Here is a 16,490-nt window from a genome sequence, read left to right on the forward strand (position 1 = left end):
GAAAGAGGGATATGCTTAAAGATACAGAATATCTAGAACTATATTTTAATTTCTAAGAATAACTCTTAACTGCCTGTAAAAACCTATTTTCAATGTTAGGGATAAACCAGAACTACAAAAGTTATATATTTCTATAGGTTTAGGTTTTTGGTTTACTTTTTTCTTGGTTACCAGGCATCAACAATTATTCCCAGGATATTTTCTCTAGAACTGAAATATATTTTATTGTGATCTTGTTGCGTTAGTTTGTATGAGCTTGTATTACTACTTCAAAAAGCATTGAACTATTACTGTTAGGAGTCTGATTATAGTTTCTGGTCTTTTTAAAGTACATATATGCTAAAAAATAATTATATTAATAATTTTTGAGCTTTTCCCAAATAAGTATTTATACTGGTTTTCCTGACAGAAAAGTATTTTCATATACAACAATTTCTTACAGCTTGAGATAGTTTACGAAGTTGTGTTCAGAGTTTTCAAAAGAAAAACCAGTGAGAGCAAGTTTGGACAGGCATTTAATAAATGCTTATTTAACAGCTATTAAGTGAATGGCATTTTTAGTGAAGTTTTGGTTTTTCTTAAACTCTTAGAAATTTATTAAACAATAAGTAATATTTCAAAATGTAAATTTGCCAAAATACTTTCTGTAGCTCTTGAGTCAGGCTTGCATATTGTTGTATAATGTCATTTTAATTAAAGGAAGAGATTATTTTTTTAATATTGTAAAGTTGATGCAAATTTGACTCTATAATTGTTTATAATCCTGTAGGTAATTTTCCCATGATTAGTGATGATTTGGTTAATTCTTATCATCTTCTGCTGTGTGCTTTGGACTTAGTTTATGGAAATGCCCTTCAATGTTCCAATCGTAAAGAACTTGTGAACCCTAATTTTAAAGGTGAGTTTGTAAATCTGGGACGCAGATGACTCACGTGTCTACACTATGTTTACTCTTGGGGGTTGTGTACATAGTACAGGTTTCCTAGCATCAGAGAACATAAATGCTTTTCCACGCTTCATCACCATAGTTATCCCAGAGTACTTAGAAGTAGGAGTTGAGCTCTCTGTAAAAATATTTGTAGAAAGAGAAATTGCAAATATCACAACGTTTTAGAAGTGTTAGATGACAACTTTAGAAGTTTCTGAAATATATACTCAATGAGAAGTAGGAATTTAGAAATCTGGAGTAGGAACGATGACATTCGAGCTGACGGTGGTTTTGTGTGTTGGCAAGTTTCATGCCTGACACACAGGAGGAGGTCAAAGAAGATTTATTGAAAGATTTATTCATTCAAATCTTTTCTGCAGAAGAGGAGTACCTATGGTTCTAAAATAATTAAAATGCATTTTCAACTCTAAAAGGTGTGTGGAAATGATCATTATTTTGGTAATGCATTTAGTAGGCTTTAAGGTGTAGAATTTCTATGAATGATATACAGTAAGAGGCCAAATTATGATTTATAAAGCAAATATTTAAAAAGTACTTATGGAACTAGTATGTAATGCTCTTGCTGCTTGAATAATACCTCGGTAGGATTCTGAGTGACTGTCAGTTTTGAAGTGGTTATGATTAGAATTTCAACTTGTCTGCCTCACAAGATAGATTTTTAAAGTTAGATGAGTTAATTACTTCAGTTGCTCCCGGTTTGGTAAGTCTAGTGTTCTCTGTATTCTGACCTTTCATTTATTTTCTTCCTAACTCCCTTTTGTATTTCTGTATCGCTGGTTCCCTTCATTTTTTCCCTCTTCTTTTATTTATTATTTGTGTTTTTTTTCCTTTGCCTTGCATTGAGTCTAGGGCAAGAAGGGCTATAAAGTAATATAATAAAAACATCTAACATAATTAAAGTATATAAAGAGTATGTGCTTTGAACAGTAACTTTTCTCAAAGTGACTTTTTAATTTGAATGTAACACTTTTTTGCAAAATTTTATTTATCTGTTTTGTAGATATTATAGTAGTATAAAAAATAATTTTTTAGTTTTTCTTTTTTAACTCTCTCCAGATAGATAACTGAATAACTGAAATCTTTTGAGTCATAATAAAAGCTTTACTGCTATTTGCTATTTTTGAAGTGTATTTAAACAGTTAAATTAGCACCTTCCACTATTTCCTATACACACATGTGCTAACAACTCCTGTGCTGATTAGACTCTCTGTTATTTATATTTTAATTTATTACAGTTAGGCTTGTTGAATGCTACCTGATATCTCTGTTCTGTGCTTTTACCCATCATAGGTCTATCTGAAGATTTTCATGCTAAGGATTCTAAACCTTCCTCCGACCCACCTTGCGTCATTGAGAAACTGTGTTCCTTACATGATGGCTTAGTTTTGGAAGCAAAAGGAATAAAGGAACATTTCTGGAAACCTTATATCAGGAAACTTTATGAAAAAAAGGTTTGTAAGTAGAAAGAAATGATTTGAAAATATTTTCTGGGTAAAGACTTGATTTAATATGATGACTTAAGGATCTTTTTTTTCATCATAGCTCCTTAAGGGAAAAGAAGAAAATCTGACTGGTTTTTTAGAACCTGGGAATTTTGGAGAGAGTTTGTGAGTACTTCTATTATAAAAAGTGTTTCATACTTTATGTGGTCAGGAAACGTCAGAGTTTAATGTTTTTATTGTTTGTATCCTAGAAATTTAGAATATGTTTTATGGCAGAATATAGGGATGCAGTAAAAAGTTCTATCAACTCTTACTCAAAGCACATGTTTTGAGGTAGTTGAAAATTGTGCGGCTGTTCTTTAAAGTTTTGATAGTTAAGTTTTGGGATCATGATTTTTGAAAGAAATCCTTTTGGAACTACCCAGGTGGCGAATGGTGCTGTGGAAGCACTGACGTCTTCACAGGTGCCTGGAGCAGCCAGGAGAGAGAACTCGGCTGGCAGCTTGGTACAGGGCACCCACCCTGGGGTACTGTCAGCGAGATACACTTCCTGTGCAAGGCGTGAGCACAGTGGAGCACGCCTGCATTTTTATGCTCCTCAGTTTTTATCTTAGTGATCCCACTAAAATCTAACTTTCACAGAACTATTAGAAGTTTTAGTAAATGAAAACAATGAAACAAGTAGCCTCACACAACTTCAAATATTCAAATAGTTCTGCAGGTGTACATTTTGCCTGTTTTTTTTTCCCCCCTCTAGTAAAGCCATCAATAAAGCCTATGAGGAGTATGTTTTATCTGTTGGGAATTTAGATGAGCGGATTTTTCTGGGCGAGGATGCTGAAGAGGAAATTGGGACTCTCTCAAGGTGCCTGAACACTGGTTCAGGAGCAGAGACCGCTGAGAGGGTGCAGATGAAAAACATCCTGCAGCAGCACTTCGACAAGGTGAGCCAAGCCGACCCGAGAGAGGCAGCGCGAGCAGACGTGCCGAGGGCCTGCTGTGTTCTGGTGGTTGTGTGTGTGTGCATTTTACTGGCTTCCAGTACGAAGGAGAAAATTCACGTCCTACCTCTCACAGTTGAAAGGTTATCTCTGTCATTATTTTAATTTTTCTTGACATGACTTTCACAAGTTTTGGTTAGAACTGTGAAAAAGAGTTTAATATAAATGTCAACGAATGCCTCATGCTGGTTGTTGGTTCTGAAAACAGAACCAGGGATATACAGCTGTTACATACTGAACATAGCAGGCATTTTGGAAATGTTGATTGACCCCAATCAGTACCTTCATCTAAGACACTAGGGAAACTGAGAATCTATAGCCTTTAAGAAAACTCTCTTAAACTGAGTTTTGGGATCATGTGTAATTTCAGGCAGGATGATGGAGACTGAGAGTTTCCCTTCTGGTGTGTGGTGTTCATAGAAAATAAGCAACTCCTGACAGGTACTTCCAGAGGCAGTGTGGCTAATTCCAAGGGGGTAACTCACCTGTAAGACCAGACTCAAGGCTGGTTTGCTTTTTTCATTCAGCAAATATTCTCAAGATATTCTATATACCAGATTGTATCCTAGACACTGGGACTACACCAGTGAACAAAACAGCTATGAATATCCTGTTTAGTATTCTGATGTGGGGAGATGGATAAGAGATAACCAAACAAGTAAATTTATAGTTATCAGATGATGATAAATGAAGAAAGCTAAAATCGAGTGGTAGAGCAAAGTATTGAGGAGAAGAGAGAATGGGTGGGCCTAGGGCTTCTGGTGTAGATAGGGTGGTTGGAAAAGGCGTCTCTGAGGAGGTAGTATTAACACAGACCTGAAGAAGGTGAGGAAGGAAGTTACGGGAACAGCTGGGAAATGTTTCTGAAACCAAGACAACAGCAAGCACAAAGCCACGAGGTACAGACATGGTTGGCTTTTTGGAGGAACAGTGAGTGAGAACACCAGTGTGGGAGAAATTGAATAAGTGAGAGAGATAATGACCAAGAAGTGCAGGGGGGTGGGCCAAGGGGAGAGGCCAACCACAGAGGACTGTGAGAGCCATGGGAAGATGCTCACGTTTGCTCTGCTTGAGAGGAAAGCCGTTAGGAAGGCGTTGTAGAGAACAGTGACTGATGGAATCTGGTTTACATTTTTAAAAGGGCTCGTGAAGAGGTGGGATGGGGCAGGGGTGGGAGTAAGGAATTAAGAGGCTATTGCAGTGATTCTGGTGATAATTCATGGTGTCTTGAATCAGAGAAATGGTTGTATTTAGGCTCTGTTATGGAGACAGCATCCACAGAATTTACTGATGGCTTGGATCTGGGGTGTGCAAGAAAGAAAACAGTGAGGACTCCAGTTGGGTGCATGGTATAAAAGCTAATGTCCTTACAGATGTCTGGAAGGTCATCAGTGATCTAGCCCCACTCCCTCTCTGAATTCATCTCTCACCACCTCTTCCTCACGTTTCCACTCATGTCACATTAACCTCCTTTTTCCTTCAGATATGCCAAGCCTACTTCCAACTCAGAGCAAGCTGTTTCCTTGGCCTGTAGTGTGTTTCTTCAAGATACTCATGTGGTTCACTTGTTCACTTCCTCCAGATCTCTAATAACCTGACTACCATATAAAACAATAACCACCAGCATCCTCCCATACCTCAAGACTTCCTTTCCCTCTCACTCTGTGATTAGTGTTAGTATTAATCACTGTCTGATGGTAGGTAGGTAGGAAGAATTGTTTATCTGAAGATGATAGAGAAAGACAGAAGGAGGAAGAGGGGAAGGAAGGATAGATGGGCTGTTTATCATCTGTCTCCTTGCATTAGAGTCAAAGCTTCATGAGGTCTGTGACGGGTGTTGTGTTCAGTGCTTGTAGGCATTACATAATTATTTACTATTGACAGTTACTGAGGGGAGAAAGAACAAGTCTAGGGGGGTAAAAATCAAGAGTTACAGTTATGAGCATGTTCAATGTGAGATGTCTTTTAGACATCTAGTAGAGGAGCTGAGTAGGCAGTTAAGAGACACACAAGACTAGGGCTTCCCTGGTGGTCCAGGGGTTACGAATCCAGCTGCCAATGTAGGGGACACAGATTCAGTCCCTGGCCTGGAAAGATTCCACGTGCTGTGAACTAAGCAACTAAGCCCATGAGCTGCAACCACTGAGCCAGCACACCTAGAGCCTGTGCTTGCAACAAGAGAAGCCACCAGATGAGAAGCTGAGCATCTCAACAAAGAGCAGCCCCCACGTGCTGCAACTAGAGAAGGCCTGCACACAGCAACAGTGACCCAGTGCGGCTAAAAAAAAAGATGAATACATCTTTAATAAAGAGAGAGAGACGTAAGACTAGCGTTCACGGCAAATGTAAAGGCTATGTATATAAGTTCCTGTGTGTGTGCGCTCAGTCGTGTCTGACTCTTTGCAACCCCACGGACTGTAGCTTGCCAGGCTCCTCTGTCCAGGCAAGAAGACTGGAGTGAGTTGCCATGCCTCCTCCAGGGGATCTTCCTGATCCAAGGATCAAACCAGCATCTCTTATGTCTCCTGTATTGGCTTCTCTACCTCTAGCGCCACCTGTGAAGCCCATATGAAAGGACTTCACACACATATACATAGAGTCATTAGGACACAGACAGCTTTTAAAGTTATGGAATTAGGAGAGGTTACCTAGTAGTATGAGTTGACAGGCAATAAAAGAGGTCTAAGGAGTTAAAGACGCTTCTTGATCAGAATGCACAGGAAGTTTTAAGCTAAGAACTTAAACGGGGCTACCAAGCAGCCCTGTGCCGACCTTGAGGACGTGGGCAGGAAGTTGCTTGTGGTTGTCTTACCTCGTTTCCTTTGTGGAAGCGCTGCTGCGTGTAGGCACGGGGGTGGGATGCTGCTGGCTGCTGTTGCTTCTCCTCCCAGAAAGGCTCCGGGTCATACACAGGGAAGATGGTGGCTGCAAGAGAAGCTGCTCAGGGACTCCCCTGGTGGCCCAGTGGTTAAGACTCTGCTCCCAATGCAGGGGGCCCAGGTCTGATCCCAGTGCTGCAACTGAAGAACCTGCACACGGCAACAAAGACCCCAAGCGCGGCAACGACGAACTGACGGAGCCGGGAAAAAGCTGTTAAGCACCGAGAGAAATCTGCTGAGTGTAATCAATCTCGATCATCTTGTTGACCTAAAAAACGATAGGATTAATTTCTTTGAAGCAGAGTGGAAGTCTTGGCTCTACTCTTAAGTTACAGAGAAGCATATAGATTTATTTCTGTATAGTGGATTTCTGTGTTTTTCTGTGTGTTGTGGAACTCGAACAGTTCTGTTGCCAGGTAAAATTTTTGGTGGGTGTTTTTACAGCTGTCTCTGGAATAAGTACTTTCTACATAGGGAAACATAGTCTGTCTTGAGTATTAAAAAAGCTCTTAAGCTATCATAACCTTTCAGAGTTTGTTGGAAATACAGAAAAAGATATTTTATTAGACTGTGTATTCATGCTTAAATTCTTTGGCGTCAGGTTATGTCTTTTTCATCTTTGTGTTCAAGAATTTCATTTGAACTTATTTCTCTGAAGGTCTGTCTGCTTTAGGGGGGAAGCCTACGATAGATTCCAGAAACTAAAGGAGGGGCAAGAAGACTGAAAAAGGCTCTTCTGCATCAGGTTGTGTTCTGCATCTAGGAAGGCTTGCTTTATCCTCTCTGTGAAGCAAGATTTGATTATTCAGAGGGGCTTTTGTGAAATCATGGATTTCATTTGGGCCAGATTTAATTCTCAGCTTTCTTTTGTAAGTCTTTGAATAATTACGAAAATAACAGTAGATGCGAGTTATGAAATTATGTTTGTCAGAGATAGCCTTAATATTTTCATGCTTCTTTTTGCTTTCAAGTTAAGTTTTGAAGGAAAAATAATAGGGAATCACTGCAGATGGTGACTGCAGCCATGAAATTAAAAGATGCTTACTCCTTGGAAGAAAAGTTATGACCAACCTAGATAGCATATTCAAAAGCAGAGACATTACTTTGCCAGCAAAGGTCCGTCTAGTCAAGGCTATGGTTTTTCCTGTGGTCATGTATGGATGTGAGAGTTGGACTGTGAAGAAAGCTGAGTGCCGAAGAATTGATGCTTTTGAACTGTGGTGTTGGAGAAGACTCTTGAGAGTCTCTTGGACTGCAGGAAGATCCAACCAGTCCATTCTAAAGGAGATCAGCCCTGGGATTTCTTCGGAAGGAATGATGCTAAAGCTGAAACTCCAGTACTTTGGCCACCTCATGCGAAGAGTTGACTCATTGGAAAAGACTCTGATGCTGGGAGGGATTGGGGGCAGGAGGAGAAGGGGACGACAGAGGATGAGATGGCTGGATGGCATCATTGACTCGATGGACGTGAGTCTGAGTGAACTCCGGGAGTTGGTGATGGACAGGGAGGCCTGGCGTGCTGCGATTCATGGGGTCGCAAAGAGTTGGACATGACTGAGCGATTGAACTGAACTGATGCCTTATTTTAAACATTAACTTTTTTTGTCTGTGCCACATGGTGAGGCTTGTGGGATCTTAGTTCCCAACCAGGGGTTGAACCCCGGCCCTTGGCAGTGAAAGTTCAGAGCCCTAACCACAGGACTGCTGGGGAATTCCCGTAAATATTTTTTAAGAGTCAAACTTCTTGGTTGGCTAAAGTATAGATTGTCCTTTAACACAATTTCACATGGATAGTGATGTCTCTTAATGGTGTTATAATTAAATTCCAAGGAAGTGGTGACATTTGAATCACTAATATTTATCAGTAATGTAAAGATAAAGTCTGATTGGCTTGAATTCCCATTTATGAAGTGATTGACAGTCTCTTTGACCTAAACTAGTGTTCCTTTCCCCTCTTTAGTCTAAAGCACTTAGAGTCTCCACACCACTTACCGGTGTGAGGTACATTAAGGACAGCAGCCCTTGTGTGACCCCAGTTTCTACAGCTACACATAGCTTGAGTCGCCTTCACACCATGCTCACGGGCCTCAGGAATGCACCGAGTGAGAGACTGGAACAGACCCTAAGGTTAGTCTGAGCCCTTCCTGCCTTCTAAGATTTGGTTGTTGACTGTCTTCCAGTGCTTTATTTTAATATTTTGCCATTTGTACCTTAATTCACCCATTGATAATTTTATATCAGTGTTATGCTCAGTTCTGTTGTTAGTCCTTAGAGGACAGAAAAGGTATCAATAGCAAATGATCCTTTTTTCTCAGTATCTTAGTCCATTTGGGTTGCTGTACGGAATATGGTAGACTGAGTGGCTTAGAAACAACAGAAATTAATTTCTAACAGTTTTAAAGGCTGGAAGTCCAGGATCAAGATGCTAACAGTCAGTGCCTGGTTCGTAGACAGCTGTGTTTTTGCTGTGTCCTCACGTAGCAGAAGGAAGAAGGGAGCTCGCTTGTGTTTTCTTTATAGGGGCTCTAATCCCATTCATGAGGACTGCCCCGCTCATGACCTAATCACCTCCCAAATTCCCCACCTCTGTACATTAACCTTGGGGATTAGATTTCAATACATGAAATTGAGGTGGGAGTAGGGAGGGGAGCAACTGCAACGTTCAGTTCGTAGCTCTCAGATTTTTTTAAACATAGTTCAGGAGACAGTAACTAATAACACTAGATACTATAGAATAAAACACTAACCTATCTATTATCAGTTACTCTGTCTTAAGATTTCAAGGAAAAAAGGATCAGTAAACATGGGCATCTGTCAAAGAACTTCAGAATGAGGATTGAATCTGAGCAAATTTCTGACGGGTGGGTCACATTTGAAAAGATAGCCAGTTAGATTCACAGCCAATGTAAAACCGCTGTAACTTTTCTAAGTTCTATAAAACACCTTTAGCCTGGAAAGGAAATAAGCTGCCTTTAGTTCCTTTGATCTGTCTGATACTAGTAAGAATATCAGGGAACTTTAGTGAAAAACACAATAGACTGAATTTCATTACCTGTGCATAATTTTTAGCAAATTTATTTGACAAAATTACCTCCAAGACTGCTTCTATTCCTAAACATTTATGATTTAATAACATAGACCCTATGGGAGACCATTTAATTTCTGGCAGTATAGTATAAGAAAGCCCTGTATAAGCATACAGTAATTTTCCACTCATAGCCACACATATTAAATACCAAGGCTGATCAGTTTTCCTGTACATTTTTATGAAGTCTACTTTATTCATAAACTCAATTGTGATTGACACCCACTATGCTTTTTCTGTATGACCTCTTCCTAAGTCATATTACTCAGATGAATCTTGTTTACCTAGAATTCAGAAACATTTTATAAATACATTTTGGAAGGCTGTCAACCTCTGTGTCTTCCAGATCTCCTTGCAGTCTCTAACTAGGTGTAACAGCTTCTTTAATCTTAAATACCATTAGTGGGGTTAAATATTGCCAGTAGATACTAAGTAGAACAAAAGAGTCCTGTTTTTGTAACCTCTGTGTGTATTCATAAATAAAATTCTGCTTACATACGATATTCAGTAGCCATTAGTATCAGGACTATAATTGATTTTTACTTCCTTTGTAATTTTCTAAACTTGCTGCATTTCTACAGTGACTATATATGTTTATGATCAAGATAAAAACATAGTTATTACAAAAGCCCACATGGTGATCATTTATATTATGCTTCTGAATTGAACATATAGTGCCTTTCAAGTAAAACTAGAAAAATCAATGAAATAAACTTCATTTTGGAGGAAAAAATGTAGCATGCCAGTAATGATTTATATGACTTTGTTTTAGTATAGATTACATAACCCTTCATTCTGTTTCCTTCCAGGAGTCCTTAGTAAGAGTTGTGCTGCTATCTGGGTAAAGAGTTGAGGGCAATTTTGTTTGTCAAGAGTGATTGCAAATGTGTAGGGTAGGTGGGCGCCAGTCACATGCATCAAATGGGCACTGGTCAGAGTTGCTCCATGGAATCAATATTTTTCATTCAAATGGTAATACTAACAGCTTTGATAAGGAAGTATGGGATTGCCTGGATTAATTGGGATGTGTATAGTTTCTGCTCAAAGTATTTGATATTTACAGGTTAAAATTACTCTGAAATTCCAGAGTAGTAAACAGTTTATCACTTTGTGACTTGGCAAGACCCTTAAATCAGATAATTTCTTCTTCTTTTTTTAGGTCATGTTCCAGAGATCCTACCCAGGCTATTGCCAACAGATTGAAAGAAATGTATGAGATATATTCTCAGCATTTCCAGTCAGAGGAGGATGGCAGTAATTGTGCTAAAGGCAAGGCTTAATATTACCCATATTGTTCTCATTTTTGAAATTTAACTATTAATATGTGGATTTCTTTTTTGGAAACCGAGTCAGAAATTGACTCTACTCTGAGGGCCACAATACGGATATCCAACTTTTCTGTCAACCAACCGATTTCTGGGCTAATCTCAATAAGAGAGAAATTTTAGATTGATAATCTTTATTATGTTGGACTTCTGGCACTTAAAAAATCTTTAATTTTCATTTGTAGACTGGATATTAAGTATAGAACTATAGTGATTCCTCATAATATTAAGAACAAGGACAGAAGATATAGCTGTTAACCTGCCCAGGCTTGTTCTTGGAGTTGTTTGATGTCATGAAGTATAAGTACCAAATAGGAGTGCAGTAGCAAGCCAGTTACATACCTCTTAGCATAGAGCTGCTCTATTTGGAATTAAAAAAAAGAAAAAAGTGTGATCTTGATGGAGTGCTATTACAGTTTTTATGTATAAATTTTATTTCCAATTTTAGAAAAATTTCAGTGTTACCATGAAGAAACTGTTAACGAATCTTAGGGATGGTTGAAATAGTAGCTCTGGGAAGTACATACGTATATATGAAGTGTTGGGGTTGGTTTTTAAATTGTATTCTGTGGGTAGGAGATGGGATAGACCCTCATTTTCCACAATACTTACATTCTTTGCATGTGACTTTTTTTTTTTTTTTTATTCAGATATTGCCAGCAAACATTTTCGTTTTGCAGAGATGCTTTACTATAAAGTATTAGAATCTGTTATTGAGCAGGAACAAAAAAGACTGGGAGACATGGATTTATCTGTGAGTAAATAACCAATGTACTGAGAAGCACAATAAATTGTAGTTCCCTTTCAGCCCAACCCACCAAGAAAACAGCCGCTATTGAAAAAATAATATATGACTTTGAGAGAATAAGATAAGGAAACTTGTGTTCTGAGCCTCTCATCTCCGGTTGCCCACTTAGTGTCTCTCATCGCAGCAGGCTGTGTGTTATCACTTAGAGATTCTGTGGGTAATGAGACTCCTTAGTCAAGGTTAACACGTTCAGACTTAGCCTTAATTGAGGTTTTTAAATAACATGGAGTTTTAATTCAAGCCTTGTATAGAATAAATTGAGTATTGACTATATAGGAATTTAACATAAATATTCAACCATTGATCTTTGACTAAGGTAATTTTTCTAGATTGTGGAAGTAATGCTTGCTTTTAATGACCTCAATAAAGATAATTTAAAAATAAATTAAATAACATTTTAATGAAAACTGTAAAATTGACAAATAATGGTTCTGACTCCTTATAACAATCTACACTGCTTTTATTCTGTATAAAAATATGGCTGCATATACAATGGAATGTTAACCATAAAATAGAATGAAATTCTGCCATTTGCATGGTGTGGATGGACCTAGAGAACACTAAGTGAAATAATGTCACCTACATATGTAATCTTAAAAAATGCAAAACAGAAACAGACTCACTGGTACAGAAAACAAACTTGTGGTTACCAAGGGGGAGAGGGAAGTAGGAACGGATAAATTAGGACTATGGGATTAACTATGCTGCTGCTGCTGCTAAGTCGCCTCAGTCGTGTCCGACTCTGTGTGACCCCATAGACGGCAGCCCACCAGGCTCCCCCGTCCCTGGAATTTTCCAGGCAAGAACACTGGAGTAGGTTGCTATTTCCTTCTCCAATGCATGAGAGTGAAAAGTGAAAGTGAAGTCGCTCAGTCGTGTCCGACTCTTTGCGACCCCATAGACGGCAGCCCACCAGGCTCCTCCGTCCATGGGATTTTCCAGGCAAGAGTACTGGAGTGGGGTGCCATTGCCTTCTCCGATTAACTATATGGGATTAACTATACTAACTGCTATATACAAAATAGATAAGCAACAAGGATATTCTGTATAGCACAGCAAATTATAGCCATGGTCTTATAACAACTTATTTCCAGAGTATAATCTGCAAAAATACTGAATCATTACACTGTACAGCTGAAACTAACGTGACATTGTAAATCAACTGAACGTCAATAAAAATAGTATATGGTTGTAGAAGTTTAAAAGGCTGTTTTAGGACAATTTTTCTATTTTTAAAATTTTGAGACATACAGAAGAGTGTAAAAATGTTCCTACATGTTGAAGCTTTGTTTTTTTATAGGGCATTCTGGAACAAGATGCATTCCACAGATCACTCTTGGCGTGCTGCCTTGAGGTCGTCACTTTTTCTTATAAGCCTCCTGGGAATTTTCCATTTATTACTGAAATATTCGATGTGCCACTTTATCATTTTTACAAGGTATTTTTGAAAATCTGATACTGATGAGGAAATTGTAGAAGAGAGTAACATTTTGTTGTTAGTCATCTAATCCATTTTAATATGGAAGTACATTTCTTCTGTTTTTAACTACATATTTAATAATTTCCACTCTAAATGGGGAACAAAGAATAGGAGAGTCTTAAGAACTATATAAATTCTTTTAATGTTTATAGACCTATTTTGTATAAAAGTTTCATATGGTTCCTCCATTTATCTGATAGTCTTTTAGAATACTTCTTTTTATAAGGTAAGAAAGTTTATAAAAAGTAGCAAATTATCACTAGCTAATCATGATAGCAACCTTTTTAATTTTATGAAAATTAAATGAAAGTGTATTTCAGAAAAGAACTTTTCACATGTTACATAGAGGCACACAGTTACAGCACTGATTTGGTTTCCCTCTTGATACTGATTTAGTATATAAACTTATCCTAATTCTTGTACAGTAGTCAAAATGAATTTTTATAGTGGCATAGACTGTTCAGTTTTTAAATATCACATTTTGAGTCATGTTTCTTAATCTCAATAGACACAGCATGTTTTTTAATTTAAAGATTTTTGAAATGTATTACCATACAAAAGATTTTAGATGGTTCATACCTGCAGTTTAAATAATTATTTATTTAGGTAATGAAATGAAGAGCAGTTGTTTCGAAATAGTATTCTTTAACCTTAATTTTTCATTAATTGACTTCTGTTTCTATACATATGTAAAAAATATTGAAATATGTTTGCCCATTTTGCTTTTCCACTTGAATAATTTTCTTGTTAAAAGTTACTACTAAACAAACCAAGACATTTTTAAACATTTCAGGTGATAGAAGTATTCATTAGAGCAGAAGATGGCCTTTGTAGAGAGGTGGTAAAACACCTTAATCAGATTGAAGAACAAATCTTGGATCATTTAGCCTGGAAACCAGAGTCTCCGCTCTGGGACAGGATTAGAGACAATGAAAACAGAGTTCCCACATGCGAAGAGGTTTGTGAAAAGATCTTAACATCTTTCTACGACAAAAAGCCTACCAACGTCTATCCTATTCATAATTCTCTTTCACTGACCACAGTTAAACTTAGCATCTTGCTCGTAAGTGTGGGAGGGTAACAGCTGGGTGTAATTTGGTACAGTCACCTCTGTATCTACGAGGAAACAAGAGTCAAATGATTAGTGACTGCCCCAAGGTTTAGTGACAGAGTAAGAATTCAGTGTTCTGTCTTGATTTCCTAGTCAAGTTTCTATACTTTAAAATGGTTGATTGTCTAATTCTCCAAATGAGTAATGAAAGTTAATTTGTATTTAGTATCCAGTTACTAGGTTTGAATTTTTTAAACCTGCCAGACTTTTTTTTAAAGACTTACTTATTATTTTGTTTGGCTGTGCTGGGTCTTCATTGCTGCCCTTGGGCTTTCTCTGGTTGCTGCAAGTAGGGGCTGCTCTCTAGTTGCAGTGTGCAGGCTTCTCACTGGGTGACTTCTCTTGTTGCAGAGCACGGGCTCCAGGGTGCACGGGCTTCAGTAATTGCTGGGGGGCATGTGGGATCTTCCTGGACCAGGGATCGACTCATGTCACTTGTATGGGCAGGCAGATTCCTATCCACTGCACCACCAAGAAAGTCCCAGAATTTTTTTTAACTTCAGTATGAAAGTAAAAAAGATAGGTGATTTTATTTAGGTGGAAAAACTGATGAGCCAAGATAATTTCCTTTTGCCTTAGATTATTTTTTGGTGTTTAAAAAAAAAAAGCTTTTTTGAATAATGGTATTTTGTATAAACATTTCTTAATAGGTCATGCCACCTCAGAACCTGGAAAGAGCAGATGAAATTTGTATTGCTGGCTCCCCTCTGACTCCCAGAAGGGTGAGTGAAGTTCGTGCTGATTCTGGAGGACTCGGAAGAAGTAAGTTTAAAATACTAAGGGAAGTATTTTGGGGATTTAAATTCCATCCAAAACTACAAGTGAAGTTAATAGGGTATATATTCTGTATATAGAATAAAATAATCCGTGCATTATAGTGTCACATGGATCAGTTAAAGAGCACAGGAAAATGTATGATAAGTATCTTTTTAAAATACATAGAATGCTATATATTAATGTGATTCCTATTTTTTAAGTATATTTTTTCCTATAAACACACAAAAGGGCTGAAATGGAAAAACCAAACCATAAATGATTATTGTTGGGTAATAGAATTCCAGATTATTTCTATGAAGTTTTTAAGATGAATATGTATTACTTCTAAAATCAGAAGAAACAGAAAAAGGTTTCTTAAAGGTGGAGTCTATGATGGAATTAGGTATAGACGAGCCAGTGAGTTGAGAGGACTGAATGGCCTGAGTGTGTTCAGGTTTTTCATTTTTCTGACTATGCCTTGCTGCTTGTGGGATCTTAGTTCCCTGACCAAGGATTGACCCCGGCAGTGAAATCTCCAAGTCCCAACCACGGATCACAGGGAATTCCCAGGCATGTTTAGCTTTGACTCTTGTCAGTTGAGCAGTGCTACCTACCCTGGTTAACATCACAGCATTGCTGGCCCTGAGGTGCAGCAAAGGGAATTTTTGCTATTCATCTGGTTACAGTTTCAGTTCAGTTCGGTCACTCAGTTGTGTCCGACTCTTTGCAACCCCATGAATCACAGCACGCCAGGCCTCCCTGTCCAGCACCATGTCCCGGAGTTCACTGAGACTCACGTCCATCGAGTCAGTGATGCCATCCAGCCATCTCATCCTCTGTTGTCCCCTTCTCCTCCTGCCCCCAATCCCTCCCAGCATCAGAGTCTTTTCCAATGAGTCAACTCTAGACAGCTGTTTATAAAGTTGCCAAGTGCAACACATACTTCAGATAAAACTTCTTTTTTAAAAGCAATTCTGTAAATCCAGAGAGTTCTAAATTGTTAGATGCCATTAGAAAGATATTATTTCTAGATCAAATTTTCAATGTAATTGATAAGCACTGGCTATAGAAGATCAGTTTTAAAATCAGAAATCACTCTATGTCAGTGTATAGTCAATGGATATGAATCATCTGTATGAAAATGTCCTCATTTTTTAAAGAGGAGGCATAATGGCTTAACTTTTTCTGCTTGTTATCCACTTTAAACTTCATTTTTTGTACTTATCACTTTTCCATATTCATGCTGCTAAGCTGCTGCTAAGTTGCTTCAGTCATGTCGGACTCTGTGCAACCCCATAGACGGAGCCCACCAGGCTCCCCTGTCCCTGGGATTCTCTAGGCAAGAACACTGGAGTGGGTTGCCATTTCCTTCTCCAATGCATGAAAGTGAAAAGTCAAAGTGAAGTTGCTCAGTCGTGTCTGACTCTTAGCAACCCCATGGACTGCAGCCTACCAGGTTCCTCCGTCCATGGGATTTTCCAGGCAAGAGTACTGAAGTGGGTTGCCATTGCCTTCTCTACCATATTCATGAGGTCTTTTAATATTTTACAAGATAATGATCATAATTTGAAACACAAAAAACTATTGAAGTGTAGTTGATTTACAATATTGTGTTAATTTCTGCTATCTAGCAAAGTGACTATACATGTATATA

The 16,490-nt window shown here is 38.2% G+C and overlaps 1 protein-coding gene across 3 annotated transcripts in view; it reads left to right on the forward strand.

Moving 5' to 3' along the window:
• Window positions 1-16,490, forward strand: part of RBL2 (RB transcriptional corepressor like 2) — a 51,206-nt gene that overhangs the window by 14,164 nt on the left and 20,552 nt on the right. For all 3 annotated transcript variants that reach the window (XM_061387201.1, XM_061387202.1, XM_061387203.1), the window contains 10 exons: window positions 770-898; window positions 2,240-2,400; window positions 2,492-2,556; window positions 3,149-3,335; window positions 8,232-8,398; window positions 10,516-10,625; window positions 11,332-11,435; window positions 12,790-12,927; window positions 13,763-13,927; window positions 14,731-14,842. In XM_061387201.1, the coding sequence (XP_061243185.1) occupies window positions 770-898; window positions 2,240-2,400; window positions 2,492-2,556; window positions 3,149-3,335; window positions 8,232-8,398; window positions 10,516-10,625; window positions 11,332-11,435; window positions 12,790-12,927; window positions 13,763-13,927; window positions 14,731-14,842 (1,338 nt within the window). The remainder of the gene's footprint in view (window positions 1-769; window positions 899-2,239; window positions 2,401-2,491; window positions 2,557-3,148; window positions 3,336-8,231; window positions 8,399-10,515; window positions 10,626-11,331; window positions 11,436-12,789; window positions 12,928-13,762; window positions 13,928-14,730; window positions 14,843-16,490) is intronic.

Source organism: Bos javanicus, chromosome 18 (genome assembly GCF_032452875.1).
Source record: "Bos javanicus breed banteng chromosome 18, ARS-OSU_banteng_1.0, whole genome shotgun sequence".
Lineage (NCBI taxonomy): Eukaryota > Metazoa > Chordata > Mammalia > Artiodactyla > Bovidae > Bos > Bos javanicus.